This window comes from Orycteropus afer, unplaced genomic scaffold, assembly GCF_000298275.1.
Source record: "Orycteropus afer afer isolate SDZICR_OR568_19922 unplaced genomic scaffold, OryAfe1.0 scaffold00085, whole genome shotgun sequence".
NCBI classification, from domain to species: domain Eukaryota; kingdom Metazoa; phylum Chordata; class Mammalia; order Tubulidentata; family Orycteropodidae; genus Orycteropus; species Orycteropus afer.
Genome location: NW_006921672.1, coordinates 8,557,862 through 8,580,684, shown reverse-complemented (window position 1 = coordinate 8,580,684; position 22,823 = coordinate 8,557,862). Strand labels below are relative to the sequence as shown.

The window sequence follows — 22,823 nt, the reverse complement described above, 5'->3', positions numbered from 1 at the left end:
CAGTAACAACAACAACAACAACAAAAGAAACCAACCAACAACATATGAAAAAATCCTTGCAACTCAACACAGGGGACTGACAGAGACAACTGTCACAGTGTATTAAGGTCTGAGAATCCGGGCATGCTGCCCACAGGCTTGGGGAGAAATCTTCAGGTTTAAGGCAAAGGAACAGCCTATAAAAGCCACAACTACCAGTTACCCCCAGAAAAATTTTTTTTTTCCTCCTTGAGGGTTACAGTTTGAATATGCCTTTTCCTCCACACCCCACACCTGTGACTCAGAGTGGTTAGGCCAGCTGCCCAAGAGAAGTAATAGAAACAAAACAGTGACATTACTGGGGGAGCTAGATACATAGATGCCACCTTCTCCCCCAGGTTCTGTAGCAGGACAGGGACAGCAGCCAAGTTACCCCTGGCAGACACAAGTGCTGCAATAATGGGAATCTCTTCTGCACAGGTGGCAGGAGAGTGGTTTAGCGCCATGGACAGTAAAGGAAGGAGGAGAGCCCTTGCCCAGAGAGTGACTGGTTTCCTTGGGCCTTAAGCCCAGGTGTGGTACTTATTTCTGTTTGCAAGGACAGGAATAAAAGATGATGGGAATTTAGGCATTATCATCTAAAACACCTGTAGCAGGACGTGTAGAAGAGCTGCAAAGATGCAAAGCAGAGGGTAGACTGCTTGCTGGATAATACTTGCCTCGAGAGAGATGCATTGGTCCACTGCAACTGAATAGGAAGAGGAGGAGGGATGGAAAGAAGAGCAGCAGGGCCCTCTATTCCCACTGACCTCAAAGACTGAACCTTGAAGACTGTGTGAATACAAACCCCTAAGGTGCAAAAGGCTCTCCCTCCATCCTCCCTTTCTCACAAAGGCACCCGGTTTACTATCTCTCTCCACAGTAAAGACTGTGTTCTCAGTAGAGAACTGAAGACCTCTAGAGCACAGGAACTGATGAAAGCTCAGAAAGGAGGGCTCCTACCCATGCACTTTGAGCTTTCTCCACAGATAGCTATGCTTCCACAGGGTTAGAGCAGTTAAGAGAATCCAAGGGTACCAGGGAGTAATTAATAAAAGCCAACCAGAATTGGAAGGCCAGCTCTTTGAAGACTTAGTTGAGGAAGGCTGACTAGTACAATCTCAACTGTCTGAGATACTGCAAAGAGCCAAAAGGGAACCCAGAGGAGCCAGCAAACCAGCAGAATGAACTTGTTTTACTTAAAGATGGATAAAGAGAGCAAGAAGCAGGAAGAGAAAAAACTAAGATAGTATTCAAGAATAGCAAGCTAGGTTTTAAAAATTAATATTCTTATCAAACAAAACAGGAAAAAGCTTCCCTAGGAGCAAAAACACTTTAATTTCCTGGGAGAAAGTGAAGAAGAGCAAAAGATGTTGGCCTCTAGATCGAGGCTAAGAAGCCTGGTCTGTCTGGATCTCCTCCCCTAGGCTCACCCAACCCAAGTAAAGAGTGGAGGTGGGAGGGGGTCTTCTTGCTTCTCCCTCTTTCCAATAGAGTCTGGCCTCAGAGGAATGCAGGGATCCTCCTCCTTCAGCCACTTGCTGATGGGAGCCACCCTGTATCTTTGTAGTAGACAGCCAGTTGTATTTCTCTTCTCTCCTGAGTTCTCACCTCTGTAGTTCTGACAAAGGTGGGGAAAAGGGAAGAACCACCAAAGTGTTAGTGGACCTTCTGGCATTTTATAAGCTGTTTTCAGAAAGCCACATTCTAGAGAATTTGTTTTAAATGTCCTTTTTTTTTAAAAAAAAAAAAAAAAAAACACACTTTCTCCTCTGTGATCTTCAGAACTGGCTCTGATGTAAACCTCAAATTTAGATTTCCCCTTTCCTTGGTCAAGTCAGATTACTTCCTGTATTTTTTCCTTGCAGTGTCCAAATGAAATTCTGCCAAGCTAACAATGGTTTCTACTTCAACCCTGCCCAACGCATAATAAGCAGAACAAAGAAACTGGCAAATTTCAGGACTCCTTTAAGCCTCCCCTGAGATAACTTATGATTACATTAATTCGTAAATTAGAAGATTCTGCTTACTTATTAAGCAAGTAAGTATGAGTATCAGTTTTAAGAATGTTGTAAGAGTCACAGTAAGTTATGTACTTACTTTTTTATGTTAGATTTAAAATAGTCACAAACTCAAATTAACTGGAACCCCTGCTTACAACCTGAAACAATAAAGTTGAGATATATCACCAGGTCACACACAAAAAAAGACTCTTTTCCACAGAAACACACCAAGAAGAGGAAAGAAACCCTCTGGGAAAAGTAAAGCCCACTGATGCATGATGTGCCTTAAGTATGGGAAGGTGCTCTCATACCTCAGGTGGTGGGGGCTTGATGGTGACTGGCTGGGGAGTCCTCCGGGGTGGGGAGGGCTTTGGTTGCACCTGCTGCTGGGCGGGGTTATAGTAGGTCACGCCTCCATATACCTGTGATGGGGCCTGGGACCCCACAAGGCAGAAAAAAAAAGTGAGGAATTAATTTGTCCAAACTATGATGAAGAGGAAACATTATTTAGTCACAAAAAGAACACTAATTGGTAACTTTATAATTTTAATATCACTAAACTGCTGCCTTTTAAAATAAAATGACTACTCATTTCTGTCTTAATATGTCACTCTGACTCCTACTTCCTCCAAGTACTGCCCCTGCCCAGCTTTCTCTAATTCCTACCATCAACTGACAAATGGAGGAAGCTGGGGTCATTGGTGACACTCCAGATATCAGAAGTCAACCTGTTGGGAGTTATCAGGACAGAGGTAGGGCTATAAAGAGTAGAACACAGCTTCTTTATGCAGCAGACATAGTCACCTATGATGGACAAAACACCTGAATAAAACACCAGTACAAAGAAACTGAAGCGAACAGACGCTGAGCATTACATAAGCTGCATTTCCAGTTCCTGACCACCAAGAGGCACTCTGGTGCCACATGCAAATTAGTGGCACCGAAATGTTCCCGCAAATTCCTTTAGAATTCTCCCCATACCCTACATTCCTGTGTGATTTAAGGGGTATGTACCTAAAAAGACCTGCTCATTAGCCATCTCACCTGTGTATTAGGATACAGATGAGGAGGTGGTGGGGGAGGCAGTGCCCCTGGAGCATACGGGTAACTGGGATTACCAAAGTTCATGACGCCTGGAGCAGAAAAGTAAGTAGGAGCAAGCAGCTGCTGTGGTGGTGGCTGTCCTGGAGACATGGACACTGGTGGAGGATAAAGGCCTGGACTGGGCAGAGGTGCCGGTGTCTGGTGGGGATGTAAACCTGGATAAGGGGAAGAACACAAAATATGAAACAGAAGGTAACACCATTTCCATGGGATGGCCAAGCTGGACTGCTAAGCACAGGCTCAGGATAGAACTCCTCAGCACAGACCAAGGTGGAGTTTCTGTTGCCCAAGCAGCCATGGTAGCGTGCTTCAGAGGCAAGCCGCTGAAAGGAGAATGGGGTTAATAAAGCCCCTCACACGCATCCTCACATACTGGGAGTGTATAAGCAGAAGGGTAAAGCTTACCTGGGTGTGGAAGGTGCATTTCTGGCTGCACAATCATGCCCTGAGGAGGTAGTGAGGCAGGGCTATCACCATGGGTATAGATTGGTCCCTGGAACTGCACTGTAAGATACCACATTAGACTCTCAGAAATTCTCATTGTACAAATCACATGGACAAGTCTCCCTGTCCCCCAAACCCTTTAAAATATACTCTCAATTTTCCATGTGAAGTAAACAGCAAGCAGACAATGTTTGATAATCATTGTGAGAAGTCAGGAGGGAAATTAGGGAGGCTGGAGACTAGTCTCTCAGCTCATTTCACCCTGTGAAGAAGGGTAACCCCTGCCCCCAACAATAAGACGACACTCACATGGATCATAGTAATGCCCCTCCATGATACTGATATGCACAGGGGGAGCAGGGGGCTCTGGCACAGGTCTTTGCCGCTGGGATGAATAGCGTTTGGCTCGACCACCTTGGACACCCTAAGACAAAAATTAAAGGCCTAAGTAAGAAGACTTCACATCAAGTCCTCCCTTCCTTTACGTGCTGCAAAACACTTGGGACATGGCAGGTTTTTAATATGCATTTGTAAAGTGAATTGAAAAATCAATTAAAAACATCAAGATTTGTTAACTTGAATCTAAACCCTCTATTCTACATTTCTGAGATCCAAATTAAAAGATGAGTAATCAATGGGAAAACTGACTTCAAGATCTTATTCTGGCTTTAAGAGCAAATAAACTGTAACATGCAGTCCCTTCCCAGTCTATCCCCTTTCCTTTCTGTACCATTTCTTCCATCCGGTTAAACTGAGGTGGTGGTCCTGCTCCCATGTGGATGTGGCTGGGCATACCTATAAAACACCAAAACATCACTGCAGAAGAGCAAACAGACATGAGTGGGACTCAGAAGTAGCAAGAAAATGTCAGGCTGAAGAATCCAACACGGGGAATGGCTTTTAATTCCTTTTAAATCTCTGCTTCTTGTCAACACAAGAAGCTCTGGTAGTGTAGTGGCTAAGGCAGCTGGATGCTAACTACAAGGCTGGACTTCAAACCCACCAGCTGTTCCGTGGGAGGAAGATGAGGCAATCTACTTCTATAAAGATTTACAGCCTTGGAAACCCAATGGGGGTCGCTGTGAGTTGGAATTGACTCAATGGCAGTGGGATGGGTTTTTCTGGTTTCTTGTCAACACCAGTATTTGGAAATCTGCCCTCACAGCTCACTACCTTAATACAGCCAAAGTTCTTGAACACCCATAATGGAAAAGAAAATGACTTCAGTGAGAACACCCATGTTCAAATTTTTCCCACCAAATATATCCCTGTACAGAACCCCTGAGAGGTTGTAACTGCACGTTATAGTTATCAAACACGTTGAAAAATCTCAGTCCCAAAGTTCCTGTGCAACAGCTGGGTAAGGGAATGATGGATCTGTAAATTTACCTGATTACATCCTGTTCACAGAGGTTTGGACTGGAAGTTTGGGGAGAGCTTCCCTCTGACAGAAAACGACTTACATAAAAAGAAATATTCTAGAGACAGTCTTCCTATCAGTAGGAGGTGTACTCCACTACACAGAGATCAACACTAGATCCAATTTTGGCTGCAATAGTTTTTGATATTCAAAAATCACTCACACAGAGAAAGATGCTGACACTTCGGTCTTTGAGAGAATCTCCAATCTTAGTTCAGTTAAATGTCATATAAGAAAAATATCCCTCAATCTAATCTGGTTGGTGGAAGACAAAGCAGAAGGGCAAAAGGAATAGTACGTAGATCCTAGTCTCCAGAACTCTGTTGTCCAAGTGATAGCCACTAGACACATGTGGATTTTAACTAATTAAAAATTCAGTTTCTCAGTAACTCTAGCCACATTTCAAATGTTCAAAAGTCACTTAAACATTTCCATCATTCTAGAAAGTTCTATTGGACAACCCTGCTCTGTAAGATCTTCCTTTGAAAAAAATTAGAAAACAGCCTAATCCAAATTCAAGCGAATGCGTTTCTGCCCTCAAACATTTAACCATCAGCTCAACTAATAAGAATACTGCCACCTTCCACTTTTTTTCTACAGAGCGGTAAATGACTCTGTACTCAGGGGCTCTATCCTGAAGGCTGATCAGTTAACAGAAGGCAAAGTAGTGAGACAGTCTTGGGCAATAGGTAAAACTGCTCTGAGAACTTTGGAAGAATATGCCTATGAATTTGTATCTCACAGTTAATGAAAAGGCAGATTTTTGTCAGACATGTGATCCCAGACAGAGACAAGTCCCGTGCCCCTAAACCCAATGAAGCAAAGGAAAAAAGTTAGCTCTTAACTCTAGAGTACCTACCCCGAAGTTCTCGTGGCTGCAGGAATGAAGGCTGCCCTGGAGTCCAATTCTGTTCTGTTATATTTAGCTGTGCCATGTCTTGCTCAAGTCCACCTGTAGTAGAATCCACTGGAGTCTCCCAGTTTCCAGTCTTAGCAGGTGGAGGAGGGGTAGTTTCTGGGACTGGAGGTGCCGGGGTCAGCCCCTCTGGTGGAGGAGGCACCTCTTCTGCAATCTTGACTGCATCTCCAGCTTTGGTTCTGGTTCTTCTTGCTCGAGAATAGGATTTCTTCTCAATAGGCCTGTCAGGGGCTGGGGGTGCAGTGTCAGGACCAGGAGCTGGTGTCTCTGAGGCTGCCTCTTCCTTCTCAGGACTGCCATGCACTAGAGCATCTGCTTCTGGGGATGGATCCCTCACAGGAGTCTGCTCCAACCGCCGTGACCGGTAACTAGTCTCATGCTTAAAAGTCTCACCAGACCGGCCACTCTGTGGCCCACCAGCTTCCACAGGCCTAAAACCAGCACGACCTTCCTTGAAGCCCCCAGATCGAGAGTAATTCCTGGGTGTAGACATGCGGCCAGTACCTGCAGCATTCCTATTAATAAATGTCCTTGGTGACAGGGTACCCCCAGGACCCTGGTGGCGATGGGACTTGTTTGACCGTTCACCAATCCAGTTTGGCTCTCTTTGTGGAGGACTCCCAAACCTAAAAAAAGGGGATGATAAAAGTCTTAGAAACACAGTAACAAAAGGGACCACTGGAGATATAAACTGAGGATTAGGGAGACTCCTCATATGCTGAAGCCATTCAGTAACGGGCTGGAATAGAGGAAGAAAAAGGAGTTCTTTCTAAAAATATCAATAGTCTAGGCCTCCAAAATCTTGTTACCTGGGTTTCCGAATTCTTCGGGGTTTGATGTCATCAGGATTGTGAGCTGAGCGAATGTCATAACCATAAAGAGCAATGAGCTCCTGTCGGGACTTTGGAGCCTGTTCATCCTCCCGGAACTTGTCATGCTCCCAGCGACCCTCATCCTTCCATAGTTTTCGCTGACGCCCCTTAGGTCTGGACAAAACCAAAGACAAAAGGTTGGCAGAATCTTCCAAGTAGAGATACTCATGAAATAAACAGGGCCAGGGAGGGAGAAGTCAGGGACCTTGTGTAGTCTCCCCATCTTCTCAGTCAGGCTATACAAAATTGATCTCCCAAAAGCAAAATTGAATCGTAACACCTCCAGGCCTGCTAGGTTCAAATACAACAGCAATGGCATTGTTTGGAGTCTCCTGTAATGCAGCATATGCGAGTATTTCATATCTGAGAGTCCATGATCATCAGATTAAGGAGGGCAGTTGAAACATGATGATTATGAGAACAGAGATTGTCAGGATATGGATCCCAGCTCCTCCAGCAAGAGTTACCAAATAATCTAAGCTTCACTTTCCTCATGTGTATGAGAATAATCATAATACTGACCTCAAAATGTTGTTTTCAATAGTACGTAACACAGGTAAGGTACTCAGCACAGTGCCTGGCACACAGTAAGCAGTAAACACCTGCTAAATATTAGCATCAACAGCAAGTGGCTGTTACCTGACTTCCTCCTCCTGAGTTTGGCCTCGAAGATCATGCTCAAAGAAAAGCCCTTTCCGGGGTATGTATGCCGGGTTCTTCCGATCCTCATCATCATCCAGATGCTTAGGGCCCTTCTTACCCACTTTGTTCTCTACAGGCTCTGTGCTCTCCTGGAGAAGAAAGACAGGGCTCCTAAGTCCATCCAAGGTTGGGAGCCCCTTTTCCAGCTATAAAGCAGATGCCTTCAAAGGGTACTGACCTGTCCATCTCCACTCTGCCTCTCTCCAGTGACAGTGCCTTTGGTATCAGGCTTTTCTTCTCCCTTCTCTTCTTTTGCTGAAGAATTAGCAGCATCATTGGGCTCTGATTTCAGCTCCACTTTGGAGTTTTCATCTTCACTGTATTCTCCTTCATCACCCTGAAAAAAGTTCCCATGCCAACTGTGAAAGTAAGACCTCAGTGGTACATTTTAATTTCCCATTCTTCAGGAAAACATTTTCTGACAAACTTACCACAAGCCAAACATTAAAAGCAAATGTAATATTTTTACTCAAATTTCTAGCAGGGGTACCCTTAAGAAAAAAAAAAGCACACTTAACACATACATACATATATATATATATATACAAACACACACATACATACATATACACACGCACACACATACTCATATAGGTTTTTCTGGGAAAACATGCAAGAAATCGGTAACAATTTCATAGTTCATAACTATGTGTAGGATATGACTGTTAAATTTTCTGCAGCATGAGATCCCCAGAGCCAACAACTCCATCCATATAATTATAAAATTTTAGGTCTCAACTAAAGCCCAAGTGTGCTCTCTCTCCTCTCCACTATCTTTTCCCTCCTCTTGCCACATCAAGACTGGATAATCCTGTTCGTGACAGAAGCAGTGTTAGGTCTGTCCACACAATGATGGGTCATGAGGCCATTCTCTCACACAGGGACCAATGGAGTCAGGTCTCAAAGATGTGGCTAGCTCTAGGGAGAAAAAAGGAGCTGCTACAAGGCTCATGGTAAGGAGATTAGCTTTAGAAGAGGGTTACTCTCAGCTCCTTGTCCTCTCAGCATTTGGACCTATAGAAGCAGAGCTACAAACTAGAGAGAAAGAGGTTAGAGACCTACAAAGACACAAAGAAATGGGTTCAAGGGAAGATGACCTAGCCCAATCACTGCCTTAATATGTCAGGGTAAAAGAGCATCTCTGCCACCTGATAGGTCAACACATACTGGTCTCTTTTTCTCCTACTGGGTCTGACATTTCCCAAACCAAACGGCACACTCCCTCCAACTGCAGACCCAGGCTGGCCCCCAGAATTTGGTCAAAGAGATTGAATGTGAGATTCCTGATTAAATGAGAAGCTCTCCAATTCTACTCTTTCCAGTGTTCTCTGAATTGAGCTGAGACTACCCGATTGGCCCAGACAAGCCAACTTACATACTTTTGCCTCATCCTTTCTTGCATAGCATCTGGGTGTTTTGGCCTCTAGGTGTTTTCAGTTAGGATTCCCAGTAAGCTGATGCTACTGGTAGGAAACACACAGAATTAAGGGAGACTGCTTGACCACACTCCTACTATGAGAATCAAACCTTTACCCACAGTTTTTTAAGAACCAAATACCCTTAATTCTTCCCATTTCCCTCAATTACATGAAGTTTTCTCTCCTCAGATGGCGATGGGTGGGTGGGTCATCATTCAGTTCTCTCCTTTATCCTTTGTTCCCTACTGGTTTTAGGGCAGATACTGCAACAATCTTCCTTGGTGTATATATGTGACCTTAATTCATTGCCGCCCCCACCCCAACACAGATGAAATTCAAATAGCTTAAAATAGTACCAGCATGATTAAGGAGGCAACTTTGTTTTATGCTCCACCCCCTCTAGTCTGTGGTGGAATGTCAAACCAGGCAACTCTTTTATTCCAAATGAGAAACTAATTTTGTTTCCAGGGCAGGACAGAAAGATACAAATAGCAGAGTGCTGAGGAGACTGCAAATTAGAGTCAAAGCCTAGTCTAACTGAAGCCAAGGTACCACTTCCTAGAATCACAGTGCTTTGGCTCAGAGGTATGGTGGAAACCCTATACTATAGGAGACAAACTCCCCCTTATCATTCAGTGAGCTTGCTTCCCAATTCCGAGGCCTACCTCTTCTCTAAGAAACTGCTTCCCTTGCAGAATTATCATGAGTTTTTGCTCATATGCCCATTCCCTACCTGCTTCAGAATAAGAGATGGGGTTGGTGCCTTCTTCCTTCTAAATATGTCTTCAGCTATAAATCCCCTCCAACCTTATTTTAAACCCCTATTCTTGGCCATATCTTTGTTTCTGTCTGGGCTCCCAATCACTTAAGACCAGACTTGAGCTCACCTCCACTTCAGTCATAATCCATTTTCATGCCCACACTGCACTACAGTCCTTTGTAGGAATAATGTTTTTTTTTTTTAAGTAAACCTGCTCTGCGATAAGCACTCAGCTTCTAACAAGAAGGCTGCTGGTTCAAATCCACCCAGCAGCTCTGTAGGAGAAAGACCTGGTGGCCTGCTCCTGCAAAGATTACAGCTAAGAAAACCCTATGGGGCAGTTCTACTCTGTCACGAGGCATTGCTATGAGTTGAAAAATCAACTCAACAGCACCTAATAACAATAGTCCTTGATCAAAACTGCCTATCATTCCAGTTCTCACTCAGTTATTTCCCTTACCCCATCTCCAACTTCTTATGACATCCACTCCAGTGAGCTATCTTCTCCCTATCAATCAGATAGCAGGAGGCCAGAAGCAGGAGGTACAGCTGAAGCCTAAGGTTGAGGGGCTTTCACCCAGCCCTTAGAGCCTGGCACTCTGAACTCGGACTTAAAGCCTCCAAGCAGTATGAGAACAAACTTCTATTTGTTAAAGCCATCCCATTTGTGGTATATCCTGTCAGAGTGGCACTAGGTAACCAAAATAGGGAACAAAAGCAGGAAACCTCAGAAAACAAGGCACCACATTTTGAACACTACAAGAGAACAGAAGGAGTGCTGTGAAATTAGAAAAAGCCTTTCCCCACCTTCACTTTCTTTTCTCTAATGTATGACTCTAGCCCATTCATTTTGGTCACTACTAATAACATCAATTCCCTTACCACTCTCACATACTCAGGCCTGGATCAACTCAAATGTCTGCTTTCTCTAGGCGTATGACCAGACTACTGACCACTGCTGAAGGAAGGAACAAAGAAAATTCACCTAACTTCACAGGTCAGTGTCACCTCTAACCTCAACAGCCTGACAATCCATCCATCATTTCCCTATGTAGTTCCTGTCCTATTCACCTCAACTACTCAAATCTCCTCTAATCTCTCAATTCCCCCTCGCCTCTCCACCAACCTCTTTTTGGAGCAGATACCTTTCCTTCTATTTCACACACACAAAATTCAAAACAAAGAAAGGATATCAACTTCCTCCCTATACCTTTCCTTCCCACCCATCCTTTCCTTCTCTCTGTAGTGGAAGATGTTTTCCTTCCACTTTGCTTACTATTCCTTCTCATGCAGTCAGTCAGGGATGCCAATACAATTACTACCTACCACTAGCCTTTTCTTCCCTAATTGTTCCTTCCCATCAATCTTCACTCATACATACTCAAAGCTCTCCCATCTTTAAACAAGCACTAAACTGTTTCTTGACTTCATAGCCTTCTGCCCATCTACCATTTCTCTAGCCTCTCCTTCATAGCTAAGTTTCTTTTAAAAGTGTTCTTGGAAGATTCTGAGAAAATGGCAGCAGCATCATTTTTTAATCTCTCCAAATCCCAACATGGAAAGTCAGAGCTTCTAGAGAGCAAACCCAAAACCTCTGGACATTCACAACAAAACTAGGCTACAAGAGACCCTCCCCAAACCCCAAAATACAAGCAACTAAAAACAAAAACACTGACAGCTACAAGAACCACACAGAATTTGTGTCAGCACAAGAGAAAGCAGAGAGAAGCAGAGACCCGAGAACAGGAGAACGCTGAAATAACCAATCATCACTGGAAGGCATAGCAGGCAAAACTGAGAACAGAAGCTAAAACTAGGAAGGGGCTTACCATCTCCAACAGCACGTGAGCACACGAGGTCTATGGCTGCAAGGTCTGAAGGGGCTAGAGTGGTCTACTTCTATGACCTCTCCTAACTGATCTGATGGCCAAGCCTCCCTTCTAGGACAAGGTCCCACAGTAAACAAAAACTGCTGAGAAGACAAACTGCTGAGAAGAGAGCAGTAGAGGGCGAATGAAGAATGAAGGAAAGAGAAGGTACAGAAAGAAGTTAGGGAGGGGAATGTAGTAGTTAAGGTTGTGTGCCAGCTTGGCTGGGCTTCGTTGAGTGGCTGGGCAGCTAGGTAGTTATTCCCCATGATGAGACTGGCAATCAATTCCACGGTGAGATCTACAAAGCAGGTGAGTAGCTGCTTTAGGGATGTGGTCTACTTCCTGTATATAAGAAACAACTTTGGGAATGGTGTTTAGTTTATGGCACACTTGAACCTTGCATGTAGCCAAGTCACTGTTCTGCAGCCTGCCATGCTCTGTCAACCTTGGGATTTTCAATGAACTTGAATTAGTGGCCTGCCATGTTCTTTGGTAACACTGGGACTGTGCCTTTTTACTTGTCAACCTTGAGTTTGTCAGCCTCAGCAGCCAGCTGCTGTCTGAGTGAATAAAAGCCTCCCACTTCAATGGGCCAGAAGCAAGAGGCAAAGCTGAAGCCTAAGGTTGAGGGGCTTTCACCCAGCCCCTAGAGCCTGGCACTCTGAACTCGGACTTAAAGCCTCCAAGCAGTATGAGAACAAACTTCTATTTGTTAAAGCCATCCCATTTGTGGTATATCCTGTCAGAGTGGCACTAAGTAACCAAAATAGGGAACAAAATCAGGAAATCTCAGAAAACAAGGCACCACATTTTGAACACTACTAAAGAACAGAAGGAGTGCTGTGAAATTAGAAAAAGCAACTGTGAACCACAGTTCCTTCTAAAAGATCCAAGAAAACTAACTGTACCTGAACATAAGTAACAGAAGAGGTCAAATACCACATAAATTTACTGTAAGTAAAAAACAAACAAACATCAATACAGAGAAAGATAGTATGACAGAAAGACATGTACATATCATGTTAAAATTGTAACTTCTATTTCAAAATGAGCTAAAAGACGTGTTATAAAAGTTTTTACAAAATTTTTTTTTATAAAAGACAACAACATAAGGCATGGGGAAACATCAATCTACTTCAATCAGAATTAGAGAAACTCAGAAACGAAATGACAAAACTCAGAAAGAAATTAAAAATTGAAAAAGAAAAACCATTTTAGATACAAGGTCCAAACGAGAAGGAACGTAAGAGTGAATAAACTCAACAAATAATGGTTAAAGAGAAAGGAAAAGTGAAAAGAAGAAAAAAACCTAAAAATTAAAAAGAAATGAAGAGATAAAAAGAATGAGAGAACTAGATGGTGCCTGGCTCCCCCTGCCAACCGTTCGGAAAGGGATCAGCATGGGATGTCTTGGATAAAGTGGAGAAAATTGTGAAACAAAACTCAAAATCATAAAAAGACCAGGCTTACTGATCTCATGCACTGGTGAAACCCCCGAAACTAGGCCCCTTGTCACCCTTTGGCCTTGGAACTGAACTCACTCTCACAGCTTCCAGCCAAACAATAAAGAGGCTGGAATAAAGAGGTATAGGGTGAACATTTATACCAGGTTAAGTATACTCCTTAAAGCAATCAACTATGGGAGATCAGAAGGGCAGTATTTGTACAGGGAGACAGCTCAGAGGGCAGGAATACATGGGAAAGGAGGGCACAGGAAAAAGGGAGTCACAAGGAAGAAGTGAAGTGGGAGGAAGGCTGTTGCATTGTGGGGATTGCAATCAATGCCATGAAATAAAACATGCATGAACAGTTGTATGGAAAACGAACAGGCTACGCAAACTTTCACCCAAATCACAATAAAAATTTAAAAAGGAAAAAAAAAAAGAAAAAGAATTAAAGAGAAAGGCATTTAGATAATAAAAGTTCCATGTCTTTCTGGAAAGCACACCACACACTTGAGAATATTGACCCAGAATGACCAACACCAAGACACTTTTTAATATAATTCCTGGACTTTAAAGGAGAAAAAAAAAAAAAAATCCTTTGGACTTCTAGACAAAAACAGCAAGTGACTATAAGGGGAGAAAAAACTAGATGATCATCAGTTTTACTACATATAAGATCTTTGGCTCATACCACCTGTCCATGGGTCTGGAAATACCGATTTGCAGGAAACAAAAAGGACAGGAACATGTTGAATTTTTACCATGAATGTGCAATTATCAAAATCTTGTCAACAGGTAAGTTTTAAAGAAAAGGGATGGAAGACAAACATGTAAACTGAGACTTAAAAAGATCAAATTTTAAGAAATGCACAAGACTGAACTATACTATTCAGGAATATACAGTTGGTAACTAAAAAGAAATCCAAGGAAGGAATTACTATGAAAGTCTGGATATCAAATATGTTTCTCTAATCTAGACTACTGGTTGTTCAATATAACTTCTGGAATGATAGAAATGTTCTTATCTATGCTGTCCAATACAATAGCCACGTGGCTACTGAGCACTTGAAACGTGGCTAGAGCAACTACTGACATTGTAACTTTAATCAATTTAAACAACCATACGTGGCTAGTGGCTACTGGACAGAGCAGCAACAGACCTCTCTCCTAAACTTCAGACGATATATAACAGACATCTCCATTTGAAAGTCCCATAGGTTCCTTCATCTCAAAACATGCAAAACTTAATGCATGTTTTTTCCTGAAAAGTCCTCCTCCTATGGTCCCTTTCTTAGTGAGTAATAGCATTCTTCAACCTGGGCATTCCTTAGACTCCTTAATCAGGTTCCAATTCAACTGATCAAGAAATTCTGTTAACACCACACATCTCTCTTAAACCTGCCCTTATCTTGCCAGTCCCATTTCCATATCCCTTCTTTAGGACACCAACATGCCACTCACTGGACTATCCTAAGAAACTCTTAACAGCTCTCCCTGCCTCCAGACTTGCCTCTTCCAGAATTCATTCTCCACACGTAAGCCTTTACCGGCCTTTCTTTGCCATTAGGATAACATCCCAACTCCTTTACATACAGAATGGAGAGCTAATAGAAATTCACAACCACCAATCTCACTGAATACTTCACACTGTCTGGCAGGCTGTCCAATGTTTCCATTCTCTAGTGAACATTCCTCAGCTCCAAATCCCTTGTCTCCCTCCCTTTTACTCTTAGCATGTAACTTCAACATCTACTTCAGAGAAAATAAAAGCCATCTTATCAATCATCCCATCCCGTCAATTCTATAGCCTGAAAAACTTTCAATTCTGTCCACTTCCGTTTTCCCTGCTGCCACTCTAATCATGGCATGCTTGCCCAGACCTTCACAACAGCTTTTTTTTTTTTTTTTAAATTGTGATTTGGGTGAAAGCTTAGAGCAAAATCACTTTCCATACAGCAGTTCCATGCACCTTGTCTCGTGACATTGATTACATTTCCCACAATGCAACAGCTCCCCTCCCACTTCCTCCCAATAGTTACCTCTTCCCTGTGTCCATCCCTCCATGCACTCCTGCCCCAAGCTGCACACACGGCCCTTCTACTCTCCCATGATTGTTCTCTCCAAGAAGTGTATCTACCTAGTGTAAATGTTCAGCTCATATGCCTGTCTTTTGTTTGGCTGGAAGCCACAGGAGTGGGTTCATATCCAGACCTGAAGGGCAGCTAGGGGCCACAGTCTCAGTGGTTCCATAAGGCTCTATCAGACCAACAAACCTGGTCCCTCTTTTTTTTTGTTCTCCCATTCTATCCAGGATCTCCTACATAGATGCCCCTCCAAGTAGTTGACAGTGGTAACCAGGCATCATCTAGTTCTTCTGGTCTCACAGTCATATAGGTTGAGGACTGCATGGTGTACCAATCACTTGGACTAATTGTTTCCATGAATCTTTGGTTTTCTTCATTCTTCTTTGTTCTGGATGAGAAGAGACCCATCATTGCATCTAGATGGCTGCTTGCAAGCTTTTAAGATCCCAGTCGCTACTTGCCAAACTAGGATGTGGAACAATGTTTTTATATACTATGTTATGCCAATTAAACTTGATGTCCCCTGCGACCATGGTCCCAAGCCCACAGGTCCAACTACTCACTTCCTTGGGTAGATAGCTGTGGCCAAGAAGTGACTACAACCTTGTCCCTTGTCAGCTCTACTATATAGCTGGGAATTCTTACAGAACATATCAGTATGCTTGTAAAAACATTGTCTGCCAACCCTATACATGGTCTTGGGCACAGTCCCCCTGCAGACATACCTAATAGTTCAGCCTGTCCACCCATCTATTCACCCTTATATCCATGTTTGCCTTCACTGACAATGCAGTACTGTATGTGCAAAAGGGTTCATCTTTGTTGTCTGTACCTCCCATGTACCTCTCTATCTTCCTCTTCCTCAACGCCACCATGTTGGTCACTCACATTTGTTGGTACATTGCCCTTCTCTTCACCCAAATCAGTACTTGTCTCTACCTATCTAACAGTGCTCCCCACCACCAGTAACCAACAAAGAAAATCTTCCATATATAAACATTTCCTTGACTTTTCACAATAACAGACTAATACAATGTGTGTCCTTCTGTGGCTGACTTATTTCACTCAGCATAATGTCCTCCAAGTTGATCCATGTTATGCAGTGCTTTGCAGATTCTACATTATTCTTTAGGGTTGCATAGTATTCCATTGTGTGTATGTACCATAATCTGGTTATCCATTCTTCAGCTGATGGACACCTAGGTTGATTCCATCTACAACAGCTTTCTTACTAGCCTTTGTGTCACCATCTTGCTCCCCTTGGATCAAATCTCATCATAGACAAAATAACTGCTATAAATTCTCCAACTTCACTGTGCATAACATCAACCTGGAATCTTATTAAAATACAAATGTCTGAGTTTCACTAGTACCCCCACCCTCAGATTCTGTTTCAGTAGGGTTTGGCCAACTGGATTTTCTGAAGCAGGTGTTCCCTGGATCTGACAAACACTGCTCTAAGATTTAAGTCTAATCATACATACTCTTGCTCACAATCTTTTTATAGTTTACTTCCTTGGAATAAAATCTAAATATAAGGTACTTTAAGCCTCAGCTCCCTTCCTTGTCCTCTTACTTTCCAGCCATATTATGTGTTTCATATCCTCCAACTCACCATGCAGTCCATCCCTTCTTTTCAGTGTTCACTCTGCTTAGAAAATGTTCTGCCTGGGTAATTCCTACTAATCCTCAGGTCTCTGCTTAAACATCCCATCCTCTAAGTGCTTCCATACATCCTAAACTGAGTTAGCTGCCCTGCTATGTGCCCCTAAAGCACCCTTCACTTCCAATATCGTCAATATTGTAGTATTTACTGACACTATTGTATTCCCCCCACCTCAAATCTACATTTTTACCCCCAACCAAGGCTTCTTAAAGATCCCTGGGTAATTTTTATGTAGACATAAGAATCACTTGAAGATCTTGACAAAATTTAAATGACGAATCATTGTATCTACAGCAGAAAGTCAAATTCTCAGCAGGGGGTCAAATTGGAGAGAACCAGTTCAAGTCCTATTTTTAGGCTGTGGTATATGCAGCCCTCTCATATACAAAATATTTCCCATTTCAACATTTTTTACATAGACAATTTAGTTACATTAATTATGTTTATCATGTTGTGCAAACATCATCACTATCCGTTTCTAATACTTTTCACCATCCATAATATAAGGCCAGTAGCCCCGAAGCCATAACTCCCTCTTTCCCCCTTCCTCCCACCCTGGAATTACTTTAACTGTCATCCCCTTCTAACTCAGAATGTAAACTCAATGAAGGCAGAACCACATCTGACTTTTATCTATCACAAAGAAGATACTTATTAAAAAGAAGGAACAAGTAAGGCCCTTCATGATGTGGCCCCTGTTCACCAATTCACCTTTATCTGTGGAACTCATTTTGCCCCAATAATACTCCAGCCACACCAAACTATTTTTGGTTTCCAAATGCTCATCTTCTCTCCTGTCTCTGTGCTTTCTCACCTGTTGTTCTCTCTGTCTAGAACATGTTTTGTCACGCTACAACTTATTTTTCAGGTGTAACAATGCCTAAAATAGATTCAGTGCTCAGTCATGACACCATACTTAACCCTATCTCAGCCACGTCACCAAGTCCTATGATTACTTGAATTTTGCCTGACTTCCTTAGAAAGTCAGAAAATCACTAAAGATAGGAACTTTGTTGTGTTCACTGTTGTGGTTCACTGTTGTATCTCCAGGGCTTAACAAAAAGTCTAAGATGCAGCAACAGTTCTATAAAATTTATCAAAGATTCTTTGATCTATAATACAATTCTCCTGTATGTGACCTGTCACCAAAATCCAATACTTAGAACTCTACTCAAGAATCCCAAGAAATACAAAATAGTTAACTGTGAGTTCCTAAAAATTAGACCTTTATGTGCTTGAAAAGAGTTAAAAGAGACCCCACAGATCAGGGAAAAAAAATTTGGCAACAGCACATCGTTCCTCATCCAGTGTAAAGAAGAATGAAAACCAAAGATGCATGGCAACATTTAGTCCAACGGACTAGGAGACCACGTGAACCTCAGCCTATATGACCATGAGACTACAACGACTAGATGGTGCCTGGCTACCACTGTCAACCACTCAGAAAGGGATCGGTACAGGAGATCCTGAATAGAGTGGGAAAACAGTGTGGAACAAAACTCAAAATCAAAAAAAGTCTGACGGAGCCCAGTGAGATCCCCAAGACTATGGCCCCTAGTTACCCTTCAGGTCTGGAATTAACTCACTTCCAAGGTTTTGGCCAAACAATAGACAAGCATGCAGGGTAAACATTTACATCAAGCAGATACAGTCCTTACAGAGATTAATCACAGGAGAAGAGAAAGGCAATGTTTATACAGGGAGGTATCTCAGGGACAGGAATGCATAGGAAACAAGGACACAGGGAAAAGTAATTACAGGGAGGAAATGGGAAGAGAGCTATTACATTGTGGGGATTGCAGTCAATGTCATGAAACAAAATGTGTATCAACTGCTGTATGGAAAATGAATTTGCTCTATAAACTTTCACCCAAATCATAATAAAAATTAACATACTGGAAATGGAAAACATTTAATAAAAATTAACATACTGGAAAATCAGCATACTGGATAAAGGGGTTAAGATTAACAACAGAAAGACAAATAATCCAATTAAAAAATGGACAGAAAACATGAACAGACATTTTACCAAAGAGGACGTTCAGGTAGCTAACAAAGACATGAAGAAATACTTGCAATCGTTAGCCATTACAGATGCAAATCAAAACAGTAAGATATCAACTCAACTCAGCTCTAATAGCAAAGTAAAAAAAAAAAAAACCCAGAAAACAATAAATGCTGGCAAGGGAGTGGAGGGATGGGATCCCTCATATACTGTTGGTGGGACTGTAAAAGGGTACAGCCTCTGTGGAATATGGTATGGTATTTCCTTAAAAAGCTGGAAAGAGAAATACCATAGGATCCAGCAATCCCACTACTAGGTATATATCTTAGAGAAAAAACAGCCATGACACAAACAGATACATGCACGCCCATGTTCACTGCAGCACTATTCAGAGAAACAAAAAGATGCAAACAACCTAAATGCCCTTCAACAGAAGACTGGATCTACAAAGTGTAGTACATACACAAAACGCAATACTGTTGTTGTTGTCGTTAGGTGCCAGAATACTATGCAACGTTAAAGAACAATGATGAATCTGAAACATCTCATAACATGGGTGAACTTAGAAGCCATTAAGCTGAGTGAACAGTCAATTACAAAAAAAAAAAGATACATTGTATGAGACCACTATTGTGAAAAATCAAGAAAAGGGTTTCACAAAAAAAATATTCTTTGATGGTTACCAGGGGTGAGTGGGAGACGGAGGGTAAACCACTAACTAAAAGGTAGACATGTATTAACTTGGGTGAAGGAAATTTAAAAAAAAAAAAAAACAATCACAGGAAACAGCCACTCTGATGGCATCTTTAGTAGTTTATCCAATCAAAACAGGCAAGCTCACAAAAGCCTGCCTTAAGGAACCTGACTTTTGACTAAAGATAGTGAAAACCCCACCTATAAACTGAGATGCTTTTGGCACAAACCTGTGACTGGCCTTTTCTACCAAGTCAGCATGAAATGAGCTATGAAATATCTCACTGAGGGCATCAAGATGTTCTTTTTTTATTATTATTATTAAAAAAAAATTTTTTTTTACTGTGTTTTCAGCGAAGGTTTACACAGCAGTATAAGTTTTCATTCAACAATTTCTGTGTAAGTTGTTCCATGACATTGGTTACATCTTTCATAGTGCATGAACATTCTTAGTATTTCCATTCAGGTTTTTCAGTCAAAATGTTCTGTTTCTCTTACTTAGAACCTTAGTTTCCTCAAATAAGGGAAGAAGCCAACTACTAACAGCGTAACAAACATGGCTTGAAAAGCTAGGCCCAAGTTCCCCTCATTCTAAGCAAACAAGACCTTTTGTAACAGTTTTTCAAAAGTACAAATGAAAAATGCACAAGAAGAGCAACAAGATCAGGTGTGTGCCCAGGTGTGTATATGTTTATAAAATACACTTTCCCATCTACACCATAGGAAAAAAACTTATCACACTCACTTCTGAGTCTTCTGCACTTTCATAATCTGAGAGAACAGCTGAAGGAAAAGAGAAATATATGAAGGAAAAAAGGCAACAAAATTATCACAATTACATTTCTTGACTGCTTACTTTGTGTCAGGCTAAAACTTTCATTTAATTCTGACATCCACCTCCGAGGCAGATAAAATTTTACAGATGAGGATACAAACTCAGAGAGACTGACTTCCCAAGATAATACTACTAAAATCTATGCTCTTTCTTAACCAATACACTACAAAAGAGCCAGTTTGTAGCACCCCCCTCCAAATCTTTTAACGGTCCGAGAGGATGTCAGTAATTGGAAATAGGTAACCTGTGTTGATGTGCTTTTAAAAACTCTTGTCGTCGTGGGGTAAAAGATGGTACTTACCATCGCCCTCGATGCCATCTTCACTCTCCTGAAGGAAAGGAGAAGATATGGGTTAGTTCTGGGTTTTCAGACCCCAACAATAAATGTGGGTGCGAAGCTGATGGCTTGAAACAAAATGGTTGGAAAGAGAAATGGGGAATATTGCATCTTTAACAAGTAGCATCCGAGGGATGCTGTTCTCTCCACCTCCAGCCCAAATATGTGAATCAACACCTGCTCTCCATCAGCTGCGGCTTCACCCTCCTTCCAGAAACCCCAATCCCCTCCCTCCCCTTGGGACTCTGATGCAAACCCGCACTAGGATAACACTGTAACACAACATGCTGCAATATCTACCATCAGCTCTCAGCTTCCCATTACCCCTAACCACAGGCCGCCCGACCTCCAGGCCCCTCCCGCCGGCGGCTGGCACTCACACACTCCGACTCCTCGGCGCTCTTGGCCCCCCCGCTCTCCACCCGCCGCAGATGGAGGGCCGCTCGGCCTCCGCGCTGGGAAGGAAGAGAGCCACTGCCCCCGCCTCCAGCGCTACCGCTGCAGCTCCCGCCGCCCCGCGCCGGGGAGCCGCCACTATCTGAGCCCGAAGCTCCAGACTCCTCGTCCTCGGTGTCCTGCGAGGCGCGCTGTCGCCGTCGGTCCGCCATCTTACGGAGAACAGCCGCCACCGGCCAACTCCTTACGCACCGCGCCCGGCGCAGAGACAGCTGGGAGGCTCGAGATGAAGTCCCGGCATGCTTCACGTGCGGCCTTTGCTGTTCCGCTTCCCAGTGGGCGGGGCTGGGGGTAGTGCCGGCTCCCTGCGGCAAATTTGAGGGCGACTTGGGATTACGTTTGCAGATGTGTGCGGGGGGCGTGGTGCGGTCCCTAACTTCTCTGAGTAGGCCCTGGCGAGGGGAGGTGGACGCGGGTAACCTATCCCGCTTCCCCGCCTGGCCATCTTGGGTTTTCTGAATGGAAGGCGTCAACCTGTCACAGTCTTACTGCAACGTTGGGTTTTTTTTTTTTTTTTTTCTATTTCCATTTCTCGCTTCCATCTACGTTTGAGACAGATCATTCTACTGCATTCGTTTGCTTGGTAAAATCACCAATCAAGGTAAATCTCTAAAGCTGTTGTGCTGCGTCAGATTTGCCATACCAACCCAATTTAAGCTAGAGGGCTGGTTGCAGTGAAACTAGAGGTCTGTTGCAGCTCTTTTCATCTTCCTGTGGCATCCCACCCTAGCTATCACCTCTCTCAAAATGTAGGCTAGTTTAATGCCAGTCTTAAGCAAGATTTAACAAGAGAATCATTAGAACCGTGGTGCGTTCAAAATCCTAGCTGTTATAATTACCTTCTTGGTAAGGGTTACCAGACTGGTAGATGAAGAGAATGCTTTCATTTTCGCAAGGCCTTTGTCAGCAATGGTGTATTTTCTTTTGACCAAATGGACATGCAAATTATGGGAAACAAGTTATTAGTTCACCTACAGGAGTGCACGTTATTAGAGAAGGGGCACTGAGGCATAGCACAGAATTCTGCATAGCACAGAATTCTGCCCTAATATTTTTACAGATAGGATTGAGGATCCTGATGTTAACCAAAGGTGTAGACAATGTGAAACTGGAAAGCATGATACATGCCTACAGAAAGTCAATCAGAATACAAACATCTCAACATGTGTTGGTGGTATAGTGGTTAGTATAGCTGCCTTCCAAACATCTCAACAGGATGGGCCAGTGGCCAAATGTGGTAACTTGTAAATCCAGCTCCAGAAACCACCTGCCTGAGTTAAAAATGGAGGATGTATGATTTGGTGTTTGTTTTTTTAAAAAAAAGACTTAAAGGATGTTACTGATCACAGCTAAATTGGTGTAAATGAGACTGCCAAGTTTAGAATCTAAATAAGGAAAGAGTCCACCACCTCAGCCTTCAGTTGTTTGGTCTGAGTCCAATTCTTAAATGGACATGAGCAAAATGCTCACTCACCCAGAGGGCAAAGAAAAATTCAAAGTCTTTTGAGGAACAATTGCAAAGGTCTATGAATGTTTAGCATGAAGACCTGGGATAGCAATCTTAATTAAAGGTACTACGAGGAAAAGAAGGAATTGGTCTTCATTTTAATCTCCTGGAAGGCAAAGCAAGAACCAACTGGTTTGAGAAAGAATTTCCTAACATTCTAACATTTAGAAAACAATGTATAGGAGAAAACAAAGTGTTGAAACAAAAGTTGGACTTCATTTGTCTGGAATGTTGTCAAGGAAAAATTGTTTATCACGGGTCAGA

The 22,823-nt window shown here is 42.7% G+C and overlaps 1 protein-coding gene across 1 annotated transcript; it reads right to left on the bottom strand.

The window, feature by feature from the left end:
- Positions 1-2,155: 2,155 nt before the first annotated feature.
- On the bottom strand, positions 2,156-21,204 carry CASC3 (CASC3 exon junction complex subunit). The gene is made up of 13 exons (XM_007942066.1): positions 20,977-21,204; positions 20,561-20,588; positions 20,170-20,207; positions 7,661-7,819; positions 7,420-7,571; positions 6,718-6,894; positions 5,849-6,534; positions 4,300-4,364; positions 3,879-3,993; positions 3,531-3,629; positions 3,066-3,280; positions 2,333-2,455; positions 2,156-2,179 (listed from the first exon to the last, which is right to left on the bottom strand). Exons 1-13 carry the CDS (start codon positions 21,202-21,204, stop codon positions 2,156-2,158), a joined length of 2,109 nt encoding a protein of 702 aa, XP_007940257.1.
- Positions 21,205-22,823: the final 1,619 nt, after the last annotated feature.

Coding starts and splice junctions, on each gene's coding strand:
- CASC3 (XM_007942066.1), bottom strand. CDS start 21,204: ATGGCGGACCGACGGCGACAGCGCGCCTCGCAGGACACCGAGGACGAG. Junction 3,994..4,299: donor TTAACCGGATGGAAGAAATG/GTACAGAAAGGA, acceptor TTTTTGTCTTAG/GGTGTCCAAGGTGGTCGAGC. Junction 2,180..2,332: donor TCAAGCCCCCACCACCTGAG/GTATGAGAGCAC, acceptor TTATTGTTTCAG/GTTGTAAGCAGGGGTTCCAG.